This window comes from Aulostomus chinensis, chromosome 18 (genome assembly GCF_037954235.1).
Source record: "Aulostomus chinensis isolate RoL2024-O1b breed Wild chromosome 18, RoL_Achi_v1.0, whole genome shotgun sequence".
NCBI classification, from domain to species: Eukaryota; Metazoa; Chordata; class Actinopteri; order Syngnathiformes; family Aulostomidae; genus Aulostomus; species Aulostomus chinensis.
In genome coordinates, this window is record NC_141337.1 from 2,357,708 (window position 1) to 2,376,389 (window position 18,682).

The window sequence follows — 18,682 nt, forward strand, 5'->3', positions numbered from 1 at the left end:
GAAAGTCTTAAACCTTTTTGTCCAGAAAACCTTGAACATTTCTTTTAAGCAGATCTTGGAGGTTTGTCTGGAAAAACGTTCTCCTCCAGAATTTCTCAAAGGGTTTTTTTTTTTTTTTGCTTGAAAATCTCACAGGTTTTTGTCCAGAATATTTTGTGAAAGATTGTGACGAGAATGCATTCAAGTATAAACAAAGCCTCAACACACGTCAATAATGTTCCTATGATCAGAGTTCTCAAAGTAGGGAGGTTTTTAAAATCATTTTCTTCCAATTGTCTTTTGCAACAATGACACTGGCACGGTGACATCCAGGTGAACGGACCCAGAGAAACAGGACGAGGACAAGTTGTTCGTCCCTTGATCACGTGAACAACTGCAGGATGTAAAGTTCTAAGAACATTGTCAGCGATGACGTAAACAAACACCTGCGAGCCTATCAGAATCAAGATCTGCTCTAATTGACGAAAGACTGAGTTTTATTTTGATGGTGACAGGAAGTGACTCAGCATTTTGACCCCAAACATTGCAATCACTTGTTTCGCTTTCAGTCTCCGTTTGATCAAAGATACAAAACAATGAGGGAACCATGTAACATGACTAAGGATCTCAGGCTGCAAACAGAACAACAAAACAGAGGAAGAACTTCCCTCAGCATTTTCACTCTAAGTTGTTTCCTGTCCTCGTGTGTGCCTGCCTGCAACCACAGCCCACTGCAGTCAAGCTGGAAGGGATAAAAGGAAAGAAGTCAGAACAAGTTAACAAAGCCCAAAACCTCATCTCCAAGTCAGTGGTACAGAGGTGGTGGAGGTCATTAAAGGTCACCAGGGGAAACACCAGAAGCCTGAAGCTAAGTGGTGGTGACCTCGAAGTCATGTGACCCTGGTGTCGTTCCTTTATAGGCTAACATTTACTTAGCACTGCTAACCGCTGCATCCAGGCTTCCAGCATCATCAGAGGGTTCATCAGTGAAGATGATCTTGATGAACGCAACCTGGAACATCATCAACTTCTGTTCACCAGAGCTGATTTACTGGTTCAATCACATGGATCGATCCTATTGGCTGCTGGGGGAGGAGCCAGGAGATGACCACTTCCTGTTGGTGGAGGAGCCAGGAGATGACCACTTCCTGCTGGACTACAAACACACCTCATCGCTGATGTTCTACATCTGACTGGTGACCAGTCAAGTGCTGATGTGCCATGTCTCCTTCAGGATCTGGATGTTGGTTCCGGATCATCAAAATGTCTCTGGGGACCATAAAACCTAACAGCCCCTGAAGGACACGTGGAGCCGCCCATCTCTGACATCACAGCGACCTCTGATGACTAATATTGATCTACTGACTATCTGGTCGTTCTCTCTCATGGACATTAAAGGCACCAATGCCACGTCCCCGTGTGTCACCAAAACCAGAGTGTGCGCCTGTTAGGAGACGACAGGAAGTCACTCAGATGACAAGATGAGCTGCAAAGGAAGCTGCTGATTGTTGTTTGGTTTGTGGTGGCCAACATGATTAGATGGAGCAAAAAAAGAAAAGAAAAAACAAAAAAAAAAGACCAGAAATAAACCACAGTGGAGGATGGGACGCTTGCTACAAAGCTAATGAGGAACTCAAGTATGAACCGTCGTCAGCAAACGAAACAAATGGGCCAAAAAGAAAGATGGACGCTGCTCGTGAACCTGCATCCTGCAGTGCTTTAAACCTGCAGAGTCTTAAGAAAAACACATGTAGATATTTCTCTTTTTATTACAAAGAACAGTCACTCACTCACTCACAAACACACACCTGAGTGAAGACAGAATTAAGGGGAAGTGGCATCGTGGAAGCTTTAGAGACAGGAACACAAACCCAATTCTGAACAGTTGTGTGGGACACCTGCAGATGGACAGAAAGTTTGACATCTACACCGCATGAAAACATGTAGAAGAGTAAATGCTATAGCTGGCGCCCTCTGGAGGCTGCTGTGTCCATGACAGCCACAAGAGGACCACACAAGTGGTTCTCAGGCTCAACCAGGATGTGAGCTCCCACAAGGCGGCTGGCAAAGTGCGACGATGACGTGCTTCTGACCTTAGCTAACACATGTGAGCTTAGCATTGCTTGTAGTGTTCTTCAAGTGTGAATGATAACCAGAGAGTTCATGTTAGCATCTGTAACCTCTCTTCAAACTACTGAGGGCTGGCACTTAGTACACAGGGTTGTCACCTGACTGACCCTCTTCAGAAGGAGGCCCATCACCAGCCAAGGGTCTGGGTGGGGTGGAGCTGGTGACACCTCAAAACAGGGGGAGTGTCTCTGACATCTTGAACCACAGTGAAGAGGTGAATTGTGGGTAAAGTTTGTGACACAGGTTTCAGCTCCCATCTAGACTCAGATGTTGGGTCGGATCTCAGCATAGTTTTTAATGACACCAGAGAAGCGGATGACCTGAATCTCCGGGCTTCTGGGGTGGAAGTCCTGCCACAGGTACTCGGGGGACAGAAGTTTGGTGGGCTTGTTGATCCACATGTACCTGAACGCACCCAGACCAGAAGACCGCAGTCAGTCAGCATTAATATGAAGGGAGCCCCCCCCACCCCCAGAGCTCACGTACCTGTTCAGATGACTCTCCTCCTGCCAGGCAGCCTCGATACCGTCTACGGCGTCCGCCTCAAAGTTGTAGCGGCAGGTTTTGGTGAGCAGCCACACCTCCTTCACTGTGCCCCCGAAGGCCCCCCCACAATAGTAGAAGTCTCCCTCCTCAGCAGCTATGTAGGCGCGGGACTCTGGTCTGCGCTCGTAGGGGAACCTGCTGCGCTCGTCAGTGTAATAACCTGCAAACACCCGATGCATGACATCACAACATCATTCCACCGGACCAGAACCGGGACCACCCACTGACTGGGTGGGTCCGTAGCAGGACACTGACCTGGGTGTATGACGGCCACGAGTCCTCCCAACGACTCAGTGCTCCAGCGGTCGTGAAACCTGGAGTCGACGTCCAGGCAGAACATGTAGTCTGTGGTGTTGTGAAGCTCCTCCTCTATCAGCTTCTGGATGAGCTCCATCCTGCGAGCCGAAATCTCCTGCCAGCGGTTCAAGCTGGGCACTGAACGCACCGTCAGCTGGAGGACGGGACAGCACGTCAACGTGCAGCCATGCTTCCACATCCCTGTGGTTCAGTCCTTACCTGTCTGCTGGAGGCCAGCTGGACTTGGGGCACCTCCTCTGGCCGGTCGGTGAACACGTAGATGTGCACCTTGAAACCAACAAAGAAGTTCTTCTCTGCCGTCTCCAGGAAGTTTTTTAGGAAAATTGTGTACCTGTCAAGGAGATCAGACGGGCCACCTTAAGGTCAGAGGTCAAACTAGAAAAATTACATCATTGGCAGCGTTATGTCATACTTTCCAACGGCAAACACGGTAGCAGCGACGCTGATGTTCATTTGTTGGTAGATGCTGTCCAGGAGATGCGGGTTGAAGGTTCCCTCCCACACAATGGGCGCCAGCCAGGGCGCCACAGTCACCACGTCATTACGTCTGCAAACGAGCACACAGACGCACCGTCAACGGTGCCGCCACGCTCCTGCGCAACAGGGCAGTGAAGGTGACTCACCCGTGAACGGCGCTCGGCTGTCTGTAGCGCAGACTGAAACACAAACAGGTCCTGTTAGCGCCACCTGCAGCCCGACCAGCTCATTACAAGATCAACACGACAGCCAAGAACCAAATTAAACGGCGTCTCTGGTTCTGAGAGAGCATGAAAGACACCGAACTCCTGACATGAGTTGGCGGGCGTTGACATGATTGTGAACCGTTACTCTGAGTTCAGATGGTGTAGAAATGTAGAGTCTGAACAGACTTGTAGACACGAGTGTTCACAGGAAGTTAGAGTCTTTTCTGAAATCACGTTATGATCTCGTCTCTATGGAAACGCCGGGTCACTGAGGAGTAACATCACCACCTCAATGTGAGGCTGCAGTAAAACTGAAATGCCGTGATTGGACAAACAGGGAAGAAACAGATGTTGATGTCCTGTGGAGACATTTACTTACTGGTCCGGCACCACCAGGTGGAGACTGTGGCTCACGACAGCGTCAACTGCTGGTCTGCACACACACAGAGGGGCATTAACCACACGAGTCAATGATGCTGAGCAAGTTGGGCGGAGCTAAAGTCATCAGTCAACCCCCGCTGACACAAGCTGGATTCACAGCTGAAGACCAAAGCAAATGTTGAGTCAAATACCAGTGAAGAAGAACACGGTCCATCTCAGCCGCCACCAAAACTCTTGATCTACTTCCTGTAAGATGTAACGGCGTCCGTCTCCTGCAGAGGCGGCTCGGAGGTTTCCAAGTGTCAGTGAATGCAGCATGTGAAACTCACAGGTGACAAAGTCAAACACGACGGAGCTCTGTCACGACACGCCGCCCGGAAACGTGCACCTGCTTATGTCACCGCTGGAGGAACCTATCAGCTGCTTCAACACAGGCGGGTGGCGACAGCAGCACAATCAGTCGGATTTAACTAAAATAGGAGCTGCCGCCATTTTCAAAATCACAGGAAGACAACATTTGTTAGCACTTGGTCATTTTAACGGGTTTTTCAATAATAAAAAAAAAAAGCACATTCCCTCGAAAATTTCAACTAATCGCCAAATATCAGTCAAAGCTTTTGCAAGTTTATACTTTGTCTGGCAGCCCAAGCCCAAGTCCCGGTCCCCCATCTAAACCCGGGTCCACCGTGTCACACTTTCACTTCCTTGACTGGAACAAGTCACGGGTCAGGCCATCGGCAGTATGACGTCACGACATCGTCAACGGGACTGTGTTTATCTATGCAGCTGAGTAAGAGATAAAAGGTCTCTCCCGCCTTTGGCACCACGTTGAGGCAGAACGTGTGAACGGCCCTCAGTCGTCAACTATTTAAATCTGTAAGGGAACGCTGAAGCCGCGCAGTGGATGACACGGCTACGGAAGACCAAACCTGACGGATAAGCTCCCAAAAAAAACCAAAAACCACATTCAAAGAAATGTCTGATTAATCAGTCCCTTCATCTATTTTAATATTTTTCTTTGTGTTTTTGATTTAATATCAAGTCTGCCAGTTTCAGTCACCTTAAAAAAAAAAAAAAAGGTTTACGGCTCAGAAGTGAAGGAAAAAAAAAGAAAGTTAATTTGGTTTGACCTTGTGACTTTGACACAGGTGTGTGACTGACCTGCTCGTGGCCCTGTTCTCCGTCTGAAAGGTAAAGTCAACTCTGAAAAACAAACAGATCAAATTACTGACTCTCTAAGGACCGGCATCATGCACCTCTGCTGTCATGAAACAGGAAGTCCAACGTGGCGTGTTGAAGGCGTCTGGTGGGTGGGGGCGGGTTCTGTACCTGCCCGACTGCCAACTGTAGACGTACAGAAATCTGTGGGTCAAACACAATGAATCATCAGCCACCAAAAATCAGGTCTCGTCCACACAATATCAGCATTCACTGATATCAGCAAAGTGGGCGGGGCTTTTCTCACTAATGTGTTGCTTGAGGATGTTGGCGTGGAAGCAACTCGTGACAGGAGCCACGCAAACGCTCCAGCCAGGTGTGTGTGTTTGTTCTCTAGTACAAGTAGCAAGAGCGGGTGGCGTCACGTCTGGTCTCCTGACACTAAAACAACTTCCTAAAACTGTCGCTCCTCCTCAGTGGCAGCTGACTGACAGGAAGTGACATCAGACAACCAGCACACGCATTTACAAACAAGCTGTACATTTGTTCTCCAGACTTAAAGAGGAAACGGAGGTCAGTATCAGCAGCCTTGGTATCAGGATCAAGACCAACGACATCGTTAGCATCATCTGTAGCGTTAGCATCATTAGCATAGCTCACATCACGAGTATCATCGGTGACTCACCCCAGCAACAGAGCCGTCAGCACAGTCACAAAAGCTATTCTGACGTTTATCATGTTGATGCCCGAGTCCTGATCCACCTGAGGTGCCGGTCCAGCAGGTCTGAGTCACTCTTGGTTCAGTTCCTGATCCCGCCGAGTCTGTTGTGAACATGCAGGTTCGGACGCTGAATTACATCCTGCTGAAGGGTGGACAGAACCAGGAAGCAGCTGATCTGGGGTGGGGGGGTCAAACACAAGACTGATGAGGCTTGGAGCGGGCAGATCCTCAGGTGAAGAACCCACTGATGCTTGGACCAGATCGCTTCACGGTTCTACAGGCACTGACAGGCGATGTTGTCGTGTCACCAACAAGCAAGTGATTGACAGGTTGTGTCAGCCAATCCTGCTTCGTCTGGCTGACAGACCCAACAAACCAGGTCGATCGCTGCTGAACCACAGTAGCACCCATCACTCTGTGGGATCCTGTAACCCAAGAGACGCTAACATCGCCGATACAAAGTCGCGTTCCACTTAAAGACGCATATCTGAAACATCTGCAGCAGAAACAAAGAGCGCCTCAGTGAACAGTTACCCAGAATGCTCAGCAGTGTGAAATGATTGATCTGAATGTTAGACAGAAAGGGTGTGTGTCTCAATCAGACAAAAGAAGAATAAACATTTCCAGAACCTGCAGCCATAAAGCCGCCGTATCAGTTTTTGTGTATCTTGTCGTTTTCCGTTATCAGTGTGTTGGTGTTCGAGGTTCTGGGACCACGGTGAGTATAAAGTTCACTGATCACGCCTCACGATGAGGCGTTAAACCAACAACAAGACATGGAAAGTCAGAGGTCAGACGTGTTTGCTGAGCTCACGCTAAGAGGATCCTAAGATCCTGGTAAGTTTGGCCACTTGGTCCCGGGCGTTCTGGAGGTGACCCTCAGGCGCGTGCCGAGAGAAGCACGAAAATGAGAACTACGACATTCTGCTCACTGGCATCAGCCACGAACGCCATACTTACAGCGTCACGAAGCTCACACCTACACGACAGGGACGGAGGATCACGTGACCAACGGAGCACCAAGTCACTTTTACGATCAATTCCAACCAAGCACTTCCAACCTCTGCGCACGCTGGGAAGTCGTGGCTGTGCCAGTAGCGCAACACTGACGCCCCTGAACCGCTCGACACAGTGGCGTGCGGAACTATGGACTATGACGAAGAGTTACTGGCCCTGATAGCTGCCACAAACAACACCAACACAAAAATGTAGCGAAGTTCAGCGGCTGACATCACTTCCCTCAGTGACCAGCTGGTTTTTAAAGCAGAACCTAGAACATTAGAACACCATCTGCTGAATTAGAACTTAAATGTCTGCTTCTCACACATCAGATACTCGGAAAACAACAACAACAACAGGCCAGATCAAAGAGATGACGTGTTTGTCATGAAGCCAATCAACAGCCAGGTTACCTGTATGAACACCTGGATAGAGAGCAGCTGGCAAGAGGATCAGTAGCAGCCGAAACGCGCTTCAGAAACCGGAGGAACAGAGGCTCGGGACGCCGCGATTCTGAGCTGAGCATCATCACCGGACCTCTGGCACACCTGTGCGTGACGTCAGAGCCACGCCGGCATTCCTCTGATCAACTTTACAGCCTCGGTGAACACCTGGCGGTACCTCGGACTTGATTTCCCTGTCTGGCGCGAGCTCAACCGCCTGCACGAGCCAAATCACGGTCACAAGTCACGAGACGAGGGCACAGAGAGACGGAGACGTCGGTCAACCGTCAGGAACTCACCGCGTCCGCTGGTGGCTGCTGATGGACAGAACAGGAAGTCCTTTCTTAAATCCGCTAGCCTGCCAAGGCCTCGCCCCCGCTGCTATGGTTACCCGTTTTATTTCGGGTCTCAATGTGAGGTCCGGGGACCTCTGACTGGTCCTGGATAATTTCTTTCAGTTCTTTCTCTTCTTATTCCTGAACATGCACTTTAATTTCCTCTCATTTATTTCCTGCTAACATAAAACATCTCAACATGTAAAATGTAAAACATCTCCAGTGTCTCTGGACATGTTGGCGTCTCTCCGGAGCGTTTAAGGCCTCCTCACCCTCTCTGCCCTCGAGTCTGAGGTGGAGGCGATGGAAACTCAAGTCCTCATGAGGAGGATGATGATGTCACGGTCAGTGCCGAGACTCCAGGTGGGTTTCCTGGATTGTTCAGCTGAGGTTAAGCTCAGGTGGGGTCAGAGGTCACGGTGCCACAGTCACACTACCACTCCAAAGTGACGGCATAACTCTTCTTGTTTTCTCTGACTTCTCATTTGATTTGATTCACACCGCAGAAGCAAGAAAAAGACCAAAGAAGACTCTGCACTACAACTCTCTCAGGATATATGTCTGTGTATGTATGTACATATGTGTATGTATATATATACACACACATATATATATATGTATGTATATATATATATATGTATGTATATATATGTGTATATATATACATACACACATATATATGTATGTATATATATGTGTATATATATATATATGTGTATATATACATACACACATATATATATGTATATATATGTGTATGTATATATATATGTGTATATATATACATACACACATATATATGTATGTATATATATATGTGTAAGTATATATATATATACATACACACACATATATATATGTGTATGTATATATATGTGTATATATATACATACACACATATATATATGTATGTATATATATGTGTATGTATATATATACATACACATGTATGTATATATGTGTATGTATGTATATATACACATGTATGTATATATGTGTATGTATATATACATACACATATATATGTGTGTGTATGTATATATATTATATATTATATATATATACATACACACACATATATATATATATATATATATATATATATATATATATATATATATATATATACATACACACACACACACATATATATATATATATATATATATATATCCAGCTCTCCCTGTATACTGATATATGGAGATAGGAGATACGTTAGAATTAATAATTATTGATTATTAATTCTAACTTTTAAAGGATAAACCAGCCTCTTTGTCCTGTCCAGGGCTCAGTGTTGAGTTGGATGATGCTGATGGCGTCACGTTCTTGGACCGCCATCTGATCTTCAGCTGTTTTATTTTTCGTTAAATAAGAAGTCGGTGGTGTCACGCTGTCAGCACACTGACGTGTCAAACACACCCGCGTTGCATTCACTGACTGACGACAGAAGACGAGAAGGCAAAACTGGAAAGTGGCAATCATCTGAGAAGGAACAAACTTTCCTTCCTATTTTCAGCCTCTCGTCTTTCTTTTCTCTCAAAATGGAACCGAACTTCCTGCTTCCTCGCCGTCTTCGCTGTAAATGTGTACTTGCCGCATCCTGGGTCTGACGTGTTGACGCGGCTTGATTCATTTAGAAAAGTAAGATGGAAGTCTGAAGACACTGTGGTCAGGAGGCAGCGGACGGCATCACTACCATGTTGAGTCACCTTTAACTGAAACCAGCAATTTAGTTTGAAATAGAGATTGGGGCACCAAAGTTCACGGCGCTGTCAGAGTTTACACCAACACGTCACTTTACCATCTCTGATGGTTGCTAACAGAAGCCGCCTGGTGTGCTTCATTCGCTCACTGACACGGAAAACGACATCAGAACAAAGCTGTGGCAGGAGCAGACGAGACATTCGAAGACGCGATGAATAACCGTGACTTCTCCATGATCGTTCCTTCTCATCTTCATCATCATCATCGTCACCGTGATGGTGCGGCTACCTTTGTTTGTTGTTTTGGGTTTTGTCATCAATTTTACGCAACTTCATCTTCGTCACCCGTGAAGTTTCGGGGGGGTCACCTGCTGAAGGTGACCTTGAGGTGACGCCATGCCCCTGGGGTACGTTCTCGTCATCTGTCATCGGATTTGTCTTTTTCCTCGCGCGACGTCATCGTGCATCGGAACAGAGCGTCCACATACTTTTGACCGTGACGCTGCTCTTCAGCGGTGCGATCAAAAGATCAACGATGAAACTGATGCTCTGCTGACTCAGCAGGGAAAGGGGGTGGGGCTTGAGGATGGAGGGTGAAAATGAAGTTGATGGGGGGGGGAAGTGGGAGGGGTGTGTGTGTGTTTGTGGGATGGGGGTGAAAATGGAAATTTCCCAATTTCATAGAATTTTCTTTGAAAACATCAGAGACTCAGTTTCTATCTGGGATGAAGGTTTATTTAAAGACGCTGCCGAGATGCAAAAGAGCAAGAACCACCAAGGACAGGAGGACAACCACCGGGTCCAGGACGAGAACCAGAACCACATCAGCCAGGACCACCAGGACTTCCAACAGACCGTCCACAGGTGAGTCCAACTTGATGTCAGGAATCAAATCAAACCCAGAAGAAAAGAATTTATAAATGAACAAAATTATTTGGTCAAACAAATTTCTGACATTTATCAAAAAAAGGGCCAATCAATACGTTTGATTTCCATTGAAGAGAAAATTCAGTTTGAGTTCAAGAACTTTGAGAACCTGCTCGGAAGAAGTTCCCGGTCCATCCGTTCCTTTGTGTTCTTTGGATAAGAAAACTGAATATCTTCCTGGTTTTGAGTGAGCACCTTTGCATTTTTCAAAAAGCAATCAATACAGTCGATTATCAACAAATATTTTTTTTCCACTTTTTAGATCTTTGAGCAAAAAAAAGGAAACCAAAGCTGAAATTAAACTGAAAACTTTTCTGTTTTCTTTGATCCGAGTGATTCAGCTGATTAAAAAAAGCTTCGTCTCTCATTCAGTTCTGAAGTTGTAACGATGTTCCAGACATAGATGGACAGTGTGTGTGTGTGTTCTTGTACTTGCTACACAGTGAGGACTAGAACACGTATTTAACCAACAGAGTGAGGACATTTTAGCAGGACCTCACTTCTTCAAAGGGCCGTTTGAAGGTCAAGACTTGGTTTTAGGGTCAAGTTTAAGGAGTTAGGGTCTGCCCCCAAACTAGTGGGAGGCAGACCGATGCACGGTTTTCTCACAAAGATATAAGTACAAGGATGAGTGTGTGTGTGTGTGTGTGTGTGTGTGTGTGTGTGTGTGAGAGAGAGAGAGAGAAAGAGAGACCTTTTGGGGAACCCAGACCCCACCTTGGGAACCCTTATGGGGGGGAGACCTTCCATGACTCGTGTTCGTGTAAACACTTTCAGGGTTTTTCAGTCATTTGGAAACTTTGGTTGAAGGCAGGCGGCGCTCGTCACGTAGACGCCAACTCGCCACCGCTGTCATCTTTGTGTGCCCGCCGCTGTCATGACGACGCTGCTGACAACTGAGGCACGTCACAAGTAGAGAGGTTTCCGTGGGACACCCAGAAACAAACCACAGCTGTTTGTTTGTTTGTTGGACAAAAACAACTGAATAATGACGGCGGTGACAGTGACGGTCATAACGATCGTAATTATGACTTTTCGAAGATAAAATATTAAAAGCAAGAGAAAAGAAGAAGAGTGTGAACGGGCGTGAAGTGTCAGTGACTCACCTGTGGTACCAGACGCCTCTGGGTCCTGGTCTCAGCTGTGGTTTGGATCAGAGTCTCTGAGATTTTAGTGTTCTTGATGACTAACACAGGTAAACGGCCCCTAATTGGCTGATTGCCTCTGACATCCAACCAATAGGCTGCTCTTTATTCCAGGTTCCCGAAAACAGCTGAGGCTGCCAGCTTATAAGGCTCACCTGAACCAACAAGACCAGAACCATCAGAGCCACCAGGACCGTCAGAACCAGCACAATCATGGCATCATCAGTCCTAATTCTCCTGCAGCTCTGCAGCCTCCAGCTGATGGTCATCGCCATGCCGACCTGCCGTCTCTCAGGAAACGTGGTGAAGAATGCCCACCAACACCTCCGAGACCTTGTAGGACCTTGACCTTTGACCTTTGACCTTCTTTGACCAACTTCCTCTGTTTTGATCAGTACTGTTTTGCTGTTTCCTGCTCATCCTGTAGGGGGGGTCGTTTCCGATAGACTGTGTGTCACACAATGCCAACGTCTCCTTCCCAAGCTCCGCCTTACCAGCTCCCACAGCCAATCGTACGCAGGTAATCCTCGGCCCTCACCTGAGTCCTTCAGCAAATCAGGGAGCTACTTTTTTGCATTCAAACCCTGACCTCTGATTGGTTCCCCTGCAGTGCCGCACTGTATTATGGGTCGTGTACAAGTCTCTGGAGGAGGCGGAGTCGGTCTTTGCGGCTCACGATACGCCTGTTGGAGAGGGCGGAGTCACCTGGGATGAGCAGAAACTGGAGGACTTCCAGCTCCTGCAGGACCGACTTCTGGAGGACGGAAAATGTGTGGGTACCAGTGGGTTCTTAAGGGTTCTCCGTCTCGTGCTCTGAGTTTGGAACGCGCTCATGCTGACTGATTAATTGATGAACTGATTGTTTGATTGATTGATTATATCTGCTCTTCTCTAGCTGTCCCGGGCTGGTTCTTCAGGCATTCTAGCGTCGTACTTCAGGAACGTGACCGATGTTCTCCAGGTAAAGTCAGTCTGAGTTGATGTGATTGGACGAGGGATCATCAGGCGTCCACGTAGAACATGAGATTCGGTTTTAGATCATATAAATGATTTATTGATTATTTATCATTGATGTTTACTGACGCTTTTTTATTATTTATTTTCTTAACCAGAAAGTTTTTACTTTTTTAATGCCAAACAAATGTCAAATTGTGTGGACCAATCAGTGATAAGGGGGTGTGTCTCTTGCTGTGCGTCACTCAGGACAGCGCCGTCTGTGGCTGGTCAGCCCTGAAGAGAGATCTGTTCTGGGTCCTGAGGTCTGCTCTGCACAACCACCATGACTGTTTTGCCTGGTGATGCGTCCACTGATGTGTCAGGCCACGCCCACTCTCTCTGACCATCATTATTTATTTATTTATCTATTTATTCATCTATTTATGTTTGGTTTGTTAATCTTTAAAATCATTTTCAAATCTTTGTCCGTGAAATTTTAATTTGACGTCAATAAAACTGAAAAAGTCTGAACTTTGCTCTACTTTCATTTGTTAAACAGGCACAAATGTGTGTGTGTCCGTCTCCCCGCTCCTGCGAGGACCGATTCTGTCGGGACACGTCTCTGTGTCTAACCCTAACCCACAAAGGGTTCTAAGCATGAAGGTGTCTCAGACGAGCCGCGGTCCAACATTCACAGTCAACACGCTGAGTCAGCAGATGCCGGGCTGTTTCTATTTTCAGCCTAAATGAAACTTTTGTCATGATTCAAACATTCTTGATGAGTCAGTCCGTCGTTATGTGAGCGTTGATGAGAATGTTTGTAGAGGCTTTGTCATTCCACGTTCCGTCAACATGAACCAACAGAAAGATTTTATATTTGGCCTCCAGTTTTGTTTTATTTTTTTTCACATGTGAAACTTTCGAACGTGTGAAAACATCCCGTTCTCGTCTGACCAGGTTATTTTTCTCGTGACGATGACGATGTCGTTGATGGTTGACGAGCAACATGAGAGGATGGATCCAGGTCTTCCCGCCTGGGGCGCATGTTTAGTCCACCATGACTGGATTGATTCATTTTTCATTTTTTGGGCAGAAATAAATGTCCCCCATATCCATGCCCCCCCCCCCCCCCACGCAAAAACAACAACAACCGGCCCTTGAAGAACTTGAAGAACCAATATAAAAGTTGAAAACAAAATTAAAAACAAACTTTTGTTCTCTCTTTTTTTTTTATTCTTCTGTATTTAATTAGCAAAATGGCTGTAAGCCCCGCCCCTCTACTCCTCCATGGGCGGGGCTTCAGGAGTGCCCTGCTGGTCAGGGTCGGTGTATTCCTGGCTGAAGAGGGCGGAGTCGGCACCCAGCTGAAACCTGCGGATGGCCAGTAGACACTGGGCAGCCTGCAGAGACACACGGCCACAAGTTTCAACAGAACTTTGTTAGCAGCTGCAACACCAGCAGACACAGAGGCGTCTCACGCCACACAAACACACAGGTGAAGAAGAACGTGTGTGACATGGAGACGATGAGGAACATGCAAAGACCCGGAGAGAAACCCGGCTTGGTTCCCTCAGTATTCTGGAAATGATAATGAAGAGATTATGTTTCCAGAACATTCAGTTCTGGTGGAAAATGTTTGAGATTTCCAGACCTTCCTACCTGCACATGAACAGCTCAGCAGACCCATGTAATAACGACAAGTGGCCAGCAGGTGTCCTCTCGTCATTCAAAAACCATTGAATGTCCATTAATAACTTGGGAGGATACTAGAGTTTATTAATTCAAATGTGAGGGCAGAAGCCCAAGATGGCACCTTCATCAGTACGATTCATAAACAGTTCAAGAAGTGGGTGGAGCCAGTATGATGTCACATATTGGTAATTTGAGTTTAATCTTTTGGCAGTCACCAGTTTGACTTTCTTCAATAGGAAGAATGCCGGTTTAACAAACTGGTTAGCTCCACCCACTTCTTTCAGTCTTTCACCATGACAAAACAAATACACTTTTGTTTGTTTATATGTTTAATCACCTTATATTATGACATCATCACCATGACATCACATTCTGAGGAAGAAAAAAAAAACAGTGAGGCTGTCACCATGGTGACAGGAAGGCACATTAGGTGATAGGCACTTTGGGTGGCAAATCAGAGTCCAGACTGAGGCCGCGGAGGAAGTCATGTGACTGGCTGAAGGAGAGAGCTGATGATTAGCGTGTGTGATTCAGGTGTGCGTCGGAGTGAAGAGTTTGTTGTACTCCTCCTCAAACGACACTCTCTTCAGACGCTCCAGCGACAGCAGCGTGAGACCTCCCTGCACACACGTGGTCACACAGTCACACACAAAATCACATGGGCAATGAGCACAAGGACCCTGGAGTCCAGCCAAGAACCGTGACAGCGCAACAACATAAAAGAGTTAAACGTGTCCTATGGGTTGTAAAGAGTTAAACCGTCTCCACTTCCTGCCTGCCAGATGGCGCCGTTCACATACGTACCCAGGAGAACATGGAGAAGAAGGAGAAGATGATGGCGGCTCTGGCAGCGTCAGCTCCTTCCTTCAGAGGGTTGTCTTCTTCTTTTGACACCTGCCACTGGTTGGCCAGGAAGCAGAAACCCACAAACCACAGTGCAGACCAGACAGCTGCAGGGGTCAGAGGTCACATGCTCAGGCTGAGACGCCACGTGCCACAGAGACAACAGAGGAGCTGGAATCTCACCTGACACCCCGATGTCGGCCATTACAGCCTTTTTCCTGTCTTTTACACCGCTGATCTGAGGGAAGTAAACGTCTAGCACCAGGAAGCTGGTGCTGCACAGGAAACACAGCGTTCCCATGGCAACTCCATAGTTGCATGCGTTCTGGTTGCGGTTGAAGATGCAGTACTCTTCCACCTCTTCGGGACGGTTGATGTATCCCTCATTAGTGATGCAGCCCAGAATCACGATGGAGAAGAGCTATAGAGGCACAGAAGAGACAGCGGCTAGCTCATCGCTAACACATACATTCATTCTCTGTAGCAGAGGCTAAATGCTAACTGTGGCGTAAGCGCCATATCATCTCATCATAACCTTTGAAGAACATTTACAGAACTTTTAGAGAACTTGTCTGGGACCTTAAGAGAAGGATGTCCAGCTGTCCAGTGACCTGATTTGACTGTAGACAGAATTACTCTTATTATTATAATTATTATTATTATATTTCATTAAAAATGTGATTATCAACTGTTCTGTTTTATGTTGAAATGCTGCATTCACAGTGTCTGACCAATCAGAGCCCCCGCAGGCCCTCAGGAAGTCTTGTGTTGAGCCTGAGGAATGTTAACGCTTGTCTCATGACTGAGGCTGCTGCCTCTCAACAACAACCATCAGCTGATTCACTCCAGGCGCTCTTTCAGTCAGAGCCAAGTAATCAGGCTAGCACATGCTAAAATGTGCAAGCACATGCTAACTTTTCAACATTATGTAATAAACTGGAATCAGCACATTCTCCTGTATGCAAATATACACAACCACAGGCTAACAGATGCATGCTAAGACGTGCTAAAATGTCAACGGATATTATAACCTCAAACCACAACGTTCTCCTCAGTTGGAGCAAAATAAACAGGCTAGTATGCACTAGCACATGCTAAAATATGTTTACACATGCTAACACTATTCAACAAGGTACAATCCCCTAAAACCAGCAGATTTCCATGAAATCAGAGCCAAATAACAAGGCTAACATACCCAAACACATGGGAGCACATGCTAACACAAGATATACTAACCTCAAACATACACGTTCCCCTGTTGTCTTGGCCAATTAGCCAGGCCAGCCACCCTAAGCTAATACAAGCTAACAATGCCACAGTCACCACCACAAACCAAAACTTTATGCTGCTATAAGGCTAAACTAATGGAACTATCAAATGCTAACAAAGGTTAATAAATATTAAGAAGTGTTATCAATTTTATAAAATATGATCACCCATTATCAACGTGTTCTGCTGCAGTCAGAGGCAAACAACCAGGGTAACATGTGCTATCACAAGATAGCAAGTGATAACAATTCAACCACAACAATTTCTTGGATATAATAAAGTTATATTCAGACTGTTACACTATCTCGCCAGCAGAAGGTGCTTTGACCTCTGAAAAATAAAGAGCAAAGCAGGACTTAGCACGAAAACAGGAAAAGCTCCACTTAAAAAGTGAGTCTTTTACTGTGAGATTGTTTACAGAAATTGAAGTAGCAGCAGTTTACATACTGTACTGTACTACAACTGACAGTTTATGTTGAGATAGTTTACATGGCGATAATTCATATTGCGATCGTTTAAATCAAGACAGTCTAAGCCAAACAGTCTTTCTTGAAATAGTTTTAGTAAGAATTGTCTGGGGAGCAGTACTTAATGTCACTTTAGTTTGAGCCAAAGTTTACACAGTGATAGTTTATGTAGCTGCAGTTTATGAAGTGATAGTTTACATATCGATAGTTTATGCAGCTATAGATTACCAAGCTGTAGTTTAAGACATAATAGCTCACGTAATGATAGCTTAGGTAGCTATAGTGTAAATTGTGATAGTTAAAGTAGTAATAGTTTACATAGCTAGTTTACACAGCTGGAGTTTGTCATGTTAGATTACGTCGCGATAGTTAACATTGCTATAATTTAAGCCATGATATATTATGTTGGGATAGTTTACGTAGTGATCCTTTAAGTCGTGATAGTTTACGTAGCGATCCTTTAAGTCGTGATAGTTTACGTAGTGATCCTTTAAGTCGTGATAGTTTACGTAGCCATCCTTTAAGTCTTGATAGTTTACGTAGTGATCCTTTAAGTCGTGATAGTTTACGTAGCCATCCTTTAAGTCTTGATAGTTTACGTAGTGATCCTTTAAGTCGTGATAGTTTACGTAGTCATCCTTTAAGTTGTGATAGTTTATGTAGCCATCCTTTAAGTCGTGATAGTTTACGTAGCTATCCTTTAAGTCTTGATAGTTTACGTAGTGATCCTTTAAGTCGTGATAGTTTACGTAGTCATCCTTTAAGTTGTGATAGTTTATGTAGCCATCCTTTAAGTCGTGATAGTTTACGTAGCCATCCTTTAAGTCTTGATAGTTTACGTAGTGATCCTTTAAGTCGTGATAGTTTACGTAGTGATCCTTTAAGTTGTGATAGTTTACGTAGTTATCCTTTAAGTCGTGATAGTTTACGTAGCCATCCTTTAAGTCTTGATAGTTTACGTAGTGATCCTTTAAGTCGTGATAGTTTACGTAGCCATCCTTTAAGTCTTGATAGTTTACGTAGTGATCCTTTAAGTCGTGATAGTTTACGTAGTGATCCTTTAAGTTGTGATAGTTTACGTAGCCATCCTTTAAGTCTTGATAGTTTACGTAGTGATCCTTTAAGTCGTGATAGTTTACGTAGTCATCCTTTAAGTCGTGATAGTTTACGTAGTGATCCTTTAAGTCGTGATAGTTTACGTAGCGTTCCTTTAAGTCGTGATAGTTTACGTAGTCGTCCTTTAAGTCGTGATAGTTTACGTAGCGTTCCTTTAAGTCGTGATAGTTTACGTAGACATCCTTTAAGTCGTGATAGTTTACACAGCTGTAGTTTAAGACATTCATGTTTACGTAGCGATAGTTTATGTAGCTTTATTTTACATAGCTGTAGTTTAAGACATTATACTATACATAGCGATAGTTCACCTACCGGTAGTTTGCCTAGCTACCGTTTGAGTTGGGATAGTTTACACAGAGGAAGTTTATGTGGTTACCTTTTATGTCAAATAAGCAGGTTCATCGTCAACACTCACCCAGCACAGGATCCTCACCACAGTCTGGGGCTGCCTGATGAAGGTCAGCGGGTCAAAAGCTCCGCCTGTCTTTCCAGCACCATACGCTTGGAAATCCATCCTGACCACTTCCTGTTCTGCCAGTGCACTTGGCCTAGAATGGCCTGACTACTGGAAGCTCTTTCTCCCAGTCTGGTCCAGTTCAAGCTATCCAGCCAACCATCTGACCCACAACAGTCCAGAACAGATCAGCTGAACCCAAACCAGCAGAGTTCACAACAGTTCAGTAGAGTCCAGTCCAGCAGACCCCAGTAGAGACTAGAAGAGTCCAGACCAGTGGAGTCCAGATCACTCCAGTCCAGTTTTGCGTGTGTGTGTGTGTGTGTGTGTGTGTGTGTTTGTGTGTGTGTGCGTTTCTCTAATCCTCCTCATCCTCTTCAGGATTTTCTGCCCTCAGCTGAGTCTCACAGGCTCCGCCTCCACACTGCTCTATCAAT

General features: G+C 45.6%; 3 protein-coding genes across 5 annotated transcripts; 1 reads left to right on the forward strand and 2 right to left on the reverse strand.

The window, feature by feature from the left end:
• Positions 1–1,732: 1,732 nt before the first annotated feature.
• On the reverse strand, positions 1,733–7,737 carry LOC147244639 (globoside alpha-1,3-N-acetylgalactosaminyltransferase 1-like). 2 transcript variants are annotated; one of them, XM_086184578.1, is made up of 11 exons: positions 7,658–7,737; positions 5,881–6,091; positions 5,367–5,399; positions 5,199–5,240; positions 4,036–4,089; positions 3,597–3,629; positions 3,386–3,520; positions 3,172–3,304; positions 2,911–3,106; positions 2,596–2,815; positions 1,733–2,514 (listed from the first exon to the last, which is right to left on the reverse strand). In XM_086184578.1, exons 2-11 carry the CDS (start codon positions 5,931–5,933, stop codon positions 2,373–2,375), a joined length of 1,041 nt encoding a protein of 346 aa, XP_086040704.1. In that variant the 5' UTR covers positions 5,934–6,091; positions 7,658–7,737; the 3' UTR covers positions 1,733–2,372. The 2 variants fall into 2 exon arrangements, with proteins under 2 accessions (XP_086040704.1, XP_086040703.1); XM_086184577.1 differs by lacking the exon at positions 7,658–7,737 and adding an exon at positions 7,329–7,590.
• A 3,901-nt stretch (positions 7,738–11,638) lies between these two features.
• On the forward strand, positions 11,639–12,887 carry LOC147244640 (uncharacterized). Its single transcript, XM_086184989.1, has 5 exons — positions 11,639–11,804; positions 11,896–11,988; positions 12,079–12,240; positions 12,364–12,429; positions 12,672–12,887. Exons 1-5 carry the CDS (start codon positions 11,682–11,684, stop codon positions 12,765–12,767), a joined length of 540 nt encoding a protein of 179 aa, XP_086041115.1. The 5' UTR covers positions 11,639–11,681; the 3' UTR covers positions 12,768–12,887.
• A 758-nt stretch (positions 12,888–13,645) lies between these two features.
• syngr1a (synaptogyrin 1a) lies at positions 13,646–18,603 on the reverse strand. 2 transcript variants are annotated; one of them, XM_086184613.1, is made up of 4 exons: positions 18,207–18,603; positions 15,123–15,360; positions 14,901–15,046; positions 13,646–13,804 (listed from the first exon to the last, which is right to left on the reverse strand). In XM_086184613.1, the coding sequence occupies exons 1-4, from the start codon at positions 18,303–18,305 to the stop codon at positions 13,682–13,684; spliced, it is 606 nt and encodes a 201-aa protein (XP_086040739.1). In that variant the 5' UTR covers positions 18,306–18,603; the 3' UTR covers positions 13,646–13,681. The 2 variants fall into 2 exon arrangements, with proteins under 2 accessions (XP_086040739.1, XP_086040740.1); XM_086184614.1 differs by lacking the exon at positions 13,646–13,804 and adding an exon at positions 13,820–14,716 and having other exon boundaries at positions 18,207–18,602.
• Positions 18,604–18,682: the final 79 nt, after the last annotated feature.